Here is a 12,051-nt window from a genome sequence, read left to right on the forward strand (position 1 = left end):
CCTGCGCTTCGAGATAACTTTTGGTTCGAACTGTACTAGACAATGACAAAGGCCACTCGACGATGCTCTCTCTCGGTACACACGGCTCGGCTCTAGCGCGCGTTCCAGTTAGTATATATTTCAGTGCTTGAGAAACGATATATATGTATACGACTGCGCGCACGACGATTTACGACAGCTACCGATGATGCCCGAAAATGGCACACTTTCTCCAACATGGCGCTGTTCAAGTGGGGACAGAAAATTTGCGCTAGAAAGGGGGCATCCACTATCCAGTTATAATATAGATCAGTGGTTGTGGTTGGATAACGAAAATACGCCTCTGGTTATACTGTGGTTAGAGTACAGGGTGGAAAAGTAATTAATTAATTACAAGTAAACTAATAACTTACGAACCTTTTTAATTGCACTTCAAACGTGTTCATATGAAATACAAACGATGGCAAATAAAAATTATTTAAAAATACGTTCTTTGCCGGTCAAGTGTGGGGAATTCTAAACAGACAGTTTGGTTTTCTTGTTTTAGTCTTTACTTATAGTCTCTAAGATCTCAATTCGGAGTTAACCCAAGTTTGCTTGCGTTATACTTGACACTACTTGACAACAATAATTATGATTTAGTTATGTTGTCATAGAAAGCAACAAATAATTATATTACGAGAACGTGATATTTGACATGTCGGTTGATCATAGTGGTAAAGGTTATACTCCTCTTCCACAAAGTATAAGCAATACCGATACCGAGGATGAGGAAGAACGTTTAACTCAACCTAACAATATTGCTTATAAGGTTAATAATACTACAATAGTGGTAAGATAGCGAATGTTATATCACTATAATTATTAGTATATATAATATATATTACGGAATTGCACATATCAGTAGAATAATGTATCACTTTGTGAAAAAATTTAATTCTAAAAATTTTTTTATTGTATGTTTGATTTCTATAGAATTTTGTAAATTTAAAGAATGATATTGTCTTCTAAAAATATTTAATTTCTTGAGAACAAGTATATATTTATGTCAATTATGATAAAATGTATGCATATTTATATGTAGTATATATATTATGTATGCACGTTAACACAAGTATGCACATATGCATGCGTACACATATACACACACACACACACACAAAATTAATAAAATATAATTAAATAATTTCCATTAGGATTTAATTTCTGAACAATATACATACTTTCTGATTTTTACATATTTTTTAAAATAATTATAGAGTGATAATAGCATCTAAAACTTTTATTTAAAAAATTAAATAAAACGTTTGATTAGTCTTTTTTATAGTTGATATTTATTAAAGTTGTCTTTATTATAGTTACACATGAAAAATTATAGGGATACTTAGAACATGTTTATAGGTTTGTCATATATTATAAATATATATATTTATTCATATATATATTTCATATATTATAAATATATATATATATATATTTATTCATATATAAATATATATTTGTTCATATATATAGTTACATTATTATATTGTGTTTATGTATAATGCACAAGGTGTACAATACAATATACAACAGAAATCAGACAGATCTAGAAACTATATGTGATGTATACTTTTCTCTAAGGTTTAAATGAATGTAATGAATGTAATGAAATATTTAAGAATGAAGTACATTTATTCTTTTACTGTTTGTATAGATATTTAACATAAAACATTTTAATTATTAAACTTCAAGTTTTATTAAAGCTACTTAAAATTAATTGAAAAATAAGTTTTTACTTCTTAAGGTAATAATATAGTAAAATAAATTTGTTAAGTGTTCTTACAAATGAACAAAGTGCTGCTTAGTGTTTATACAGCGTTTATGTTAATTTAAGAAAATCAATTAACTAGAAAATAATAAAATGTAAATGAGGTTTGGTACTATTAAAACACGTTGCGTGCATTGACACAAATATAAAAATTATTTTAGCTTTTACATCAAATAAAAAAAATTTTTTAATAGTGAAGTTATAGGAAATTAATATACGTATATACATATTTGAAAAATTTCAATATTGCTATTTGACTTTAAAAAAATATATAATTATAATATATGATAAATATATAAATATGTTATAAATATGCAATTCTTCATGTAATTATAATAAAGACAACTATAATAAACATCGACTATAGGAAAGACTAATCAAGTTTTCTTTAGTTTTCTTCATAAAAGTTTTAGATGCTATTATTATCACTCCACAATTATTTTAAATAAATATGTAAAATCAGAACTTATGTATATTGTTCGGAAATGAAATGTAAATTACTTAATTACATTTAATTATACATATTTGATTATTGATGCGCAAATAATTTATTATAAATATATTTATATAACATTTGAAATAAATTATAAAGATTATTTATACAGAATTTATAAAATTATTTAATGTAGTTATTGAGGATCTACTGAGATCCATATATGTACATCCTTTTACAGGCTAAAGTTTTGAGTAAATTACATGAATATGTTTCTATGCAGAAATAACATTGTAAATGTTTTTATTAATATGTTTATTAATTTAATTCTCTTTTGGTTCAGGAATTGCATCCAGATCATGAAAATAGTATATTTTATCCATTGGACGAAACACAAAATGTAGAAAATAATACAAGAAATAGACAAAACACAATCAAATATTATCGAGATGATGTACCAATAATGGTAATTGAAGGAAGTGAGCAAGATGATTTTTGGAAAAGAAAAGATATATCACCGATGAGACGCTTCTGTTTATTTGTATCAATATTATTATGCATTATTGTGATAGTAATTTTTTTGTATGTATTACCTTGTGACAGCTCGATGGTTTGTTCACCTATTATTGAACCACATTCGTCTATATCATGGGATAAATCTTTGCAAGATGTAGGTGAGTTCATTACTTTAAGTTACGTTACTGCCATTTTTATCTGTATTTCTAAATAGAACAAGTACATGTAAAGATAAATAGATTATTTATTCTGTAATATTTGCATGAGGTATTAATAATTATTTATTTAAATATTATAAAGTTATTTTTTGCAATTTAATAATGTAATTTTAATGTATTAATTGTTATATTTTTTTCATTAAAACAGAAATATATGGGCCTATTACCATAGTGCCTGGATCTCCATATAATCTAATATTTCTCCTTCATGGTGAACAATACAGAAAGAATGATACAAGAAATGGAATTCATCAGAGACAGATACCTCCAAAAGGAGGAGGCGTTATATCAATGCAAGGAGATAATGGATTACCATTATGGCTGGTTCCATTAAAACGATTACCTACTGTTATAGATTGTACTAGTATTGATATTGACCAATCTGGAAAACCAGATTGCATTGTTGTTGGTGAACAAGGCCTGCTCATTAGCATAGAACCGATTGCTGGAACAATTCATTGGAGTTCCACGACTCGAACAGTCTCTAAATTACCAGTTATTGTACCAGACATTGATGCAGATGATATTGAAGATTTATTAAGCGTAGCAATAGACCATACAAATGTGTCATCTCTTGTTTTCTTATCTGGCAAAAATGGCCAATTACTGGAACGTTATTCAATTAATAATTGCATTTCTATTGATATATATAATCTTGTTCCTAATGGCAATATATCCTATACTTGTTATGATAACAGTGCAAAATGTATGTTATTTAAATAATTTTCCTATATTTTAGTTTGTAAAATTTTTATCTATATCATAAAAAGTACCTATCTGTTACAGATATAACAAGATACATGTCTTGGAAAGAATTATTCCATAATTTAAAGACAACGCAAATACATAAGAAATTTTCCATGGAATCGGCGACAATTCCACGATTATTTGCAATAATAAAATCATATGATGATGAATACAGTTGGAGGCCTACTTTCTATCATCATCTGACTATAGAAAACGAAGGAATATGTCCAGGACATATGTGTCGTACCAGCATAAATCTAACTTTGCAGAGATTAACAAAAGAGCCAATAACTATATGGGATCATATGAGTTTGAATACATTTGCATCAAAGCCAGTATTTTTAATGAATAAACCTTACTATTCTGAATTTGCCATTAAGTTCTGGCAATGGATGGATTCACCATCAGAACACATAGAAAAAACAACCTTTACAGAACAAATGCTTGTAGAAAGAGTTCTTATAGTTTTGGTGAATTATTCAGATGTTCAACCTATTAATGCCAGTCAATGTGATATAATACAATTGTGTAACAAACTTAATTGTCAACCAAATTTAAATTCACGAAAACAATTTACATCTATCAAAGTCAAACACGTTGATAACAATAAATTTCCAGAATTGATAAGTTATTGGTCTTCATACAACATAGACTCAAAGAAAACATTAATATCGAAAGTACAAGTTATAAAGATGGATTCCATAATGTCTAATTTATTACACGAAAATGTTTAGTGTTATCGTAAAATTTTTATATTTTGTGTTCAACACATGATTACACCGGTATTTTGTTACTTAATGATGATTGCGATTATAAATTATTAGATAAAATATAAATAAAACTTCTGTTGATCCAACTGACAATATAATTAGTTAAATGAACTTCAGTTAAACTCGGAACTTTATAACGTGTAAACGTGCTCACTTAAGTTAAAATAATTTTTCTGACGAATTCTTGCGTTGACAATGACCTATGAGTCTGCTATAATTTATGCTCTGCAAACATCTATGCACGAGTTCGGTTATTTGATAAGAACCTGCATGATATTTTGATTGAAAGGTACCAAATGTAACATTTAACTAATTATATTGCCAGTTGGATCAACAAAAAGTTTTATTTCTATTTTATTCATCACTGGTGACTTTCAATATATATTCCTCTACTGGTTTATTAGATAAAATATTCTCTTTACATTTACGGAATATAAAAATTAATTATTAATCAATTCATTCAAGAAACAAATTTTACTATTTTTTTCTAATTCTTTTATATAAAAAATATCTTTTTATTAATTATTCTTTGCTATGTAAATAATTTCTAAAACTATACATTTCTGAAATTGTAAAAATACCAATGAATTATTTCTATATTTTATTATAATATTTATTACCTATTTCTCTTCTCTCTGTTTCTTGATTGTACTTTGAATAGTGCCTTGAATCAAATTATATATAATTTTTTTTTCTATTTATCATATCTACAGGGTGTTACTTAATGTTATGTACTTTTTTAAATGGGTGATTCTTGGGCTAATTTTTTAAATCGAAAAATTCATATAAATGTATATCCTAAAAAGCTTGATTTTCGAAATACAGGGTGCTAAAGTTTTTATTTTTTTTCGGTTTTTATCGAAAATTTCGAAAACCGTTTGAGATATTACATTAAATTTTAGGACAGCATATTATGGTATAAAAACACTTTTTAACAAAAAATTTTTTTTATTTAACCAATGGCATAAGCATGGCTAGGTCATGATAGAATTTTAACAAAACAATTGTTACGCCACTGTTTATTTGAAACAAGCGCCGGTTACTCTTATTTTCGCCGTTCGTTTTCTCGGCTCATCACTGACTACTCGTTCTCGTTCGAGATACCAACTTAGAAGCTCTGTCAGGCAACTGGGCGCGTAGAGGAATATAGCGCTCAGCACTCGGCTAACGTATATAAAATGTACATAAAAATAAGTATGTACATAAATGTAGCCTTGTGATTAGTGATTTTATATAACTGGTTTTTGCTTAGGAATAAGTTGCAGATATCCATTTAATAACTACAATTTTTATTTTTATTTTCTTCAAAATAGTAAGGTATACGACAAAAATGCAAGACATCTTTTTTATTTAAAATTAAATGGTAATTAATACTAACAGTTTCAAATAAACAGTGGCGTAACAATTGTTTAGTTAAAATTCTATCATGACGTAGCCATACTTACGCCATTGGTTAAATAAATAATTTTTTGTTAAAAAGTATGTTTTTACACCATAATATGCTGTCCTAAAATTTAATGTAATATCTCAATCGGTTTTCGAAATTTTTGATAAAAACAAAAAAAAATAGCTTTAGCACCCTGTAAATCGAAAACCAACTTTTTAGGTTATACATTTATATGACTTATACTTTTCGACTTAAAATTAGTCCAAGAATCACCCATTAAAATAAGTACATAACATTAAATAACACCCTGTATATGATGCAAGAAAATTTTAAGTTTTATAGGAATATGTTTGTTGGAATATTTAAGAACGTTTTGTAACAATTGTCAGTGTTAAATAGTTTCTTACAATATTGATATTTTTTATAAAATTTAAATCAAGTGCAAACATTACTTATGAAATAAGTATTTTCTATATGCATTACACAGTATGCGTTAAACTGTTAATTTTAAATATTTAACTGATATGAAATCTAGTCATAGTGTACTTAATTCTCCAAATTTTGAATTCAATATTATCGAATAAGTTATTAACCAATTTATCTACTAATATCAAAATTGATTAAATTTATGACAAAGTTAGTTACAAACCGAGACAGTTACTTAAAAAGATTATATTGTAATAGCTATATTAAATGTATTAGCAAATTGTAATTACTAATTTAATATACAATAGATATATTTGGATATAACTTTCTTCACTGTAACTGTATTAAATTTTGAATTAATATTAGGAATCTTGTAAAACATTTTCTTGCATTCTACATAAAATTAATTTCTTTCTTGTATGACATCACATTGACTTTATAAAACTTAATAAAACATATAGTATTTTCTCAATTCATTAGTAAATGTGGATTTTGATTAGTTTTGTCACAAACATTATTTTTAGTGGAAAATAATATGTATTAAATTATATGTATATTCAACAAATGTTGGAGATAATAAAAACAATTGTCAATATGTTTAATCTATTTTTATTATTGAATGCAAAAATAGCATACAAAACAATTAATTTTGATACTACGAAAATTACAAAAAAAAACATTTTTATAGTTTCTGAGCGAATTTCAGTAAAGAAATATTAATTCTAAAGTCTAAAAAATTCAATGCTAATAAAATTGGATAAGGCATTATATGCTTCAATATGAAAAGAGTTGCGATAAGTTTATGATTGTTCAAAGTGTAAACACCTTTAATATGTGTTAAACACAAATTTCAAGAAATAAAGGACTAAGAGCCGTGACAGGGTAGTAATAGTGTCGAAATATTTAGATACTACCATCCTGTCACAGCTCTTAGTCCTTTATTTCTTGAAATTTGCCCTCAAATTATGTATATAATTTTAAATATCGTTAAACAGGGTGTTCCGGTTAAGACTGGTAGTCATGGACATGTAGAATAGATAACAATAATCCCTCAAGTTCATATAACCATTTTTTATAATGCTTTTTTATCAAGATATTCGTCATTAAAGTTAACATTTTTTAAGTATTCTTAAATAACTTTAATATCATTCTTCAGATGGAGCAATTTGGTCAGCAGGATTGCTTTTTTGTGATCAAAAATCTGTAAGAAACACCTACTCCGATTAAAGTTGTTTGATAAAATTCTTTTTGTCGGCCTTTAATATCAGAGAGAAAATTCTATTCAATATTATAAATAGAGAATAAATCTTTATTATAAAGAAATCAATTTTTTTAATTGCCAGATACGGTCAATAAAAATCATTGATGTTGTAAATAAATTTTTCTCTATTTTTCTTTTAAGTATTATATATGTTATTTAAATGTCTAATTGTTATAAGGAATTTCTCTTAAAAAATGTATTACTTTTGAGTAACTGCAGATGAAATCACTCGTAAAAAAAGTCACTAAATGATTTGTCTTAATAATTAAGTGTTAATGCAAAGATTTCTAAAGACACAGATTGTTCGGAAAATAACTATTGTAAAATACAGAATTAATTTGTTGTATTTGTCAAATTCTTCATATATTGGTAATGATTACGTTTTGGCAAATCTCTATCCGTTGAAATTTTCTGTAAGGAGGTATTTTTGATAGAAGAAATATAATTTTTGGCGTAAAACAAACTTTGTTAATAAAAAGGTTTAAAAAGGCGCCAATTAAGTATAAGCGTCATCCAATCAAGAATTATATAATTTACTTATTTGGATATCTTTTACTTAAAAAAATTTTTTTTATTTCCCCCCTCTCCAAAGTATCTTCTCTACAAAAGTAATGATATCATCAAATGGCGCCAACTAAACTGAATATTTATACAAACTAGGTACTTAATTATTTTTTATATTAAAATGTTATAGCCAAACAATCGAGCATAAAAATTTTATCGGAAGAAATCAAGGAAAGAATAATATTGTTGCGCTGTGCCCATTGAAGACGGTGGCATCATTACACTCGCCCCACGGAGCCATCCGGTGAATGCGCAACTAATATAGCGTTTTCGATTTGCTGACTCGACCCGACTCCGAGTCAGAAAATCGAAAACGCTATAAGTAAGCCGTGGGCTGAGTTGCGGCGCGAGGAAACGTCGGTCGCCAGGGACCGATATGTTGTTGTTGATGATTGATTTTTACGAATTGTCTTTGAGTACGCCTTTCGGAGAAGACGTGTTCTGATTGCAATAAAGATTTCCTGTTCTTTCTTTGACTATTGATTTTAAAAGTGGAGCAATTGTGGATTCTAATGGAGCAATTCGGGAGCAATCGTTTGAGCTAGGTTTTATACGAAAATATGAGCTCCCAGCGCCAACTTAATTCCGGTCATTAAATCGAAAAAAAGCCAACTGGCAGTCATGATTATATAGTCAAAGGCCTGTACCGATAGCAACAATTTCCGACATCACAAATGCTAGCAAATAACAGCACAATAGACGACATAGGATGCATAGCAAGATGCTAACATTTTTGTTAGCAATATGAAAGCAACTTGTGCTCACACTGGTTATCCGGGAAGTTTATAACTCAAGATTTCCTCATTTTATCTTGTCTCAGAACCCCCGATTTGCTTTCTCGCTTTTCCGGCGCTGGAGAATCGATCTCTGAATCAGCTGATTTGAATTGGCATATGCGTCTATGCGAGCGTATGTATGTACATACGTATGTATGAATATATGTATGTATATGCGGTAGCGCGTGTGTGCCATGCGGCTCAGTAGTGGCGATTATCTGTGAGCATCGTTAGTCGCGCGTTTTCTGTCGTTTCTCCAAGAAATGTGCCTTCTCGTCGCTCGCGTATGCGAGGACGCACCGAGAACGGTTTGAAGACAACTCGCGCACAAGTTATTATTATCGCTATTATATAGTTACTACCGAGCAACCAAGTATATAACGATGGAGAACGTCCGCTCGCCGATGGATAACCTTCTCAACATGCTGTCGGGCTTCAGCGCGGGTCAGGAGAAGGCTCTGAAGCAAGGGATTTACAACGCCGTCGCGCTCTTCTTCCTGTGCCTCGTCTCCGCAGCCGGCTACGGCCTCTACATTATTCTTCGTCCCTTTGTCAAGCCCCTAATCTGGGCCCTGCTGTGCGGGTCCGTTCTCTTTCCGTTCAAGTGTTCGCTTGCCACGGCGGTGGAATCTTGGTTCGCCAGAGTGGAGGCGTCGCGGACTCCGCTGGTTGTCAACGTCGGCCTGCTGCCCGTGTACATATTTGATAATGTTTCCGAAAAGGTGGGCACCTTCTTGTGGACGCGTATCAAGTACATTGTCTGGGCGGCGTCATTGACATTGCCGGCTGTAGGCGTGTATCATTACACCCCCAGCGTATTAACGTGCCTCGCCTGGAGGATGTTTCAAATCTTCACCGTCATTTCTGGATTCTTCATTCTGATGTGCAACATCTTCACGGTAGTTTACCTTGCGTCCAGTAGTTCTCGCTTCTGAACAAGAAAAGTGGCACTGATCAAAGATATGAGTTGTTGCATTTTTCTAATTTATTAACTTACTCTCGTCCATAAGAGCTTCACAGATGTAGTTGTAAAACTTTGGTTCGAAAAGGATCAATGCAAAGTTTCTATTTCATTTAAAAATAGAGTTAGAAAGAAGGAACCTTTGAGAGAAGAATACATTCTTACAGTATGGAGAGGAAAGAAAAATAAAGATGAGAGCAACTTGGCAGATCTTGTAGTTGTATGATCTACAAGCAGATTGAAAGTCATTCTCCTAGAAAAGATTTGGCTTTAAGGGAGAGGGAAATAAATATTGCTTGGAGAACATGTTGAATGGGGAAGAAGAGGAAAAGGGGAAGGAAGGACGAGAGAGGTATCAGGAATCACAGTCAAAGAAAAGACATTAAAGAGAGTTATTTAGATAACATTTAGATTAATATAGTTTAAGTGCTTAGGGAAGCGCAGAGGATGAGAGGAAGGTATAAATGAGTGAAAAGTGAATGCAGTTTAAACATTAATTGTATCACCAAGTAGTTCTCCACTTCTTGGCTATATGTTGAGTGAATAAAGTATCGTCTAAACCCATTCTCCTATAAAATGGCTCTTTGTGTCACTTTTCTTGTGCAGGCGTGATATATCCTATATAGAAATACAAAGAAACTTTTGTTTCTTCGCTTCATCGGATCTTATTTCGCAGGTCTCTACCATGCTCGCTGGCTACTTGACGATTTTATACATCTACTGGACACCGTCAAACTCGTTTCGTTTTCGCTATGCATCCTTCGTGATGTGGTTCATCATCAGCATGTATCTGTCGAGCACAGCGGGGGCTTATCGAGTTCTGGTATTTACCACTCTGCAAATCCTGTGCGTAGTAGGATTCATTTACGAAGTGTTAGTCATCATGGACAGCCACGAGCGGAACGGCGGGCACTTGACGTTCTCGCAGGCGGTGCATTTCGCTCTCACCAATGACCTATTGTGCTCGCAAGATGATAAAGCAGCCTCGTCGGTGACGGGCGACGAGCGGACGAATGACTGTATTCCGGAAGGCGAGGGTACGGACACACCGATCCGCTTTCGAGAGGAAACGGAAAGATCGGTGTCCGCCGATGCAGCGAGTGTCGCGAGAGCACGTGGCCCCCCGAGACTTGGCGTCAAGTCAATGTCTCTGGATACGGACGCCGGTCTGTCGCCCACGCATAAACCTGGCATGCGTAACGTATATTCTTTAGCTCGGGCGACATTACGCGACCGTTATCTACTCGGCAAGATAAGGGCCGACTTACGTACCTCTCTGGATACGCAGGACGACGAGGTCGACACCGACAAGTATATGTATGGAGCGCTGTACGCGTGTGCTGGTATGCTCCTCTGGAAGCACAGATGGATCGCGCACATCCTCGTGATCCCGCTAGTGTATTACGTCGTCAAACAGTTGGGCAGCTATTTTGGCTTTTGGGAAATGATACTCGGGTATTTTGATTCAATGATACGTGCGCTCAGGTCGTGGTGTATGGAACGACATCAAGCGCTCGTACCCTCCAATATCAGAGGTCTCTACAAATTGAGCATTATTGTGGACGGGAAACTGAGAAACGTTCTGAAAAGCTCCGTCAACGCGGTAGCAACTACACTCGTGATACTCGGCTTGATTGTTTTCACCACTTGTGCATCCATTTTCATCACAATACAGGTCTGCAATGGACCTGCATATTTGTCCATTATATTATACACTACGTTATTATATACAGGGTGAAAAAAAGATGGAAACCCCTGAATAATTCGGAAAATATGCAAGATAAAAAAAATAAATTAAAACAAAAATTGTAGGTTCAGATGACGCATTATATAGCAATACCAATATGACCTTGAACAGTGTCGTCAAGGTCACGTAAAGATCTTGAAATTTGTAAACAAAACTATTTTTTATTATATTTTTATATCAACTTCTGTCAATTAATTTGAACAACTTTTGTCTGAAACATTTTTTTATTTAACTAATATTTTTTGAGATATTTAAGGATGTATTGGACGTACAATCTTAGACAAAAGTGCATGAAATTGGAAATACTTCAATATCTACTCTTAACGCATAGTAAATCTAGATGTAAGAAACTTGAACGATAGTTGGAGTCTTATTTGTACTCCTACAAAGGTATTTTTCACTTTACAAATGTTTTTTCCTGAATTATTTGCGATTTTTTTCACTTATGAGCCTAAG

The 12,051-nt window shown here is 31.7% G+C and overlaps 2 protein-coding genes across 4 annotated transcripts in view; both read left to right on the forward strand.

Moving 5' to 3' along the window:
- The first annotated feature begins 7 nt into the window (after positions 1-7).
- Positions 8-4,928, forward strand: LOC105556913. The gene is made up of 4 exons (XM_012004023.1): positions 8-811; positions 2,566-2,896; positions 3,105-3,662; positions 3,743-4,928. Exons 1-4 carry the CDS (start codon positions 677-679, stop codon positions 4,435-4,437), a joined length of 1,719 nt encoding a protein of 572 aa, XP_011859413.1. The 5' UTR covers positions 8-676; the 3' UTR covers positions 4,438-4,928.
- A 3,994-nt stretch (positions 4,929-8,922) lies between these two features.
- Positions 8,923-12,051, forward strand: part of LOC105556914 (transmembrane protein 245) — a 9,224-nt gene continuing 6,095 nt past the window's right edge. The window contains exons 1-2 of one of the 3 annotated variants that reach the window (XM_012004024.1): positions 8,923-9,786; positions 10,525-11,523. In XM_012004024.1, coding sequence (XP_011859414.1) covers positions 9,271-9,786; positions 10,525-11,523 — 1,515 coding nt within the window. In that variant the 5' untranslated portion in view covers positions 8,923-9,270. The remainder of the gene's footprint in view (positions 9,787-10,524; positions 11,524-12,051) is intronic. The other 2 variants (XM_012004025.1, XM_012004026.1) reach the window with 2 other exon arrangements.

Source organism: Vollenhovia emeryi, unplaced genomic scaffold, assembly GCF_000949405.1.
Source record: "Vollenhovia emeryi isolate VEMERY1.0 unplaced genomic scaffold, V.emery_V1.0 DF939710.1, whole genome shotgun sequence".
Lineage (NCBI taxonomy): Eukaryota > Metazoa > Arthropoda > Insecta > Hymenoptera > Formicidae > Vollenhovia > Vollenhovia emeryi.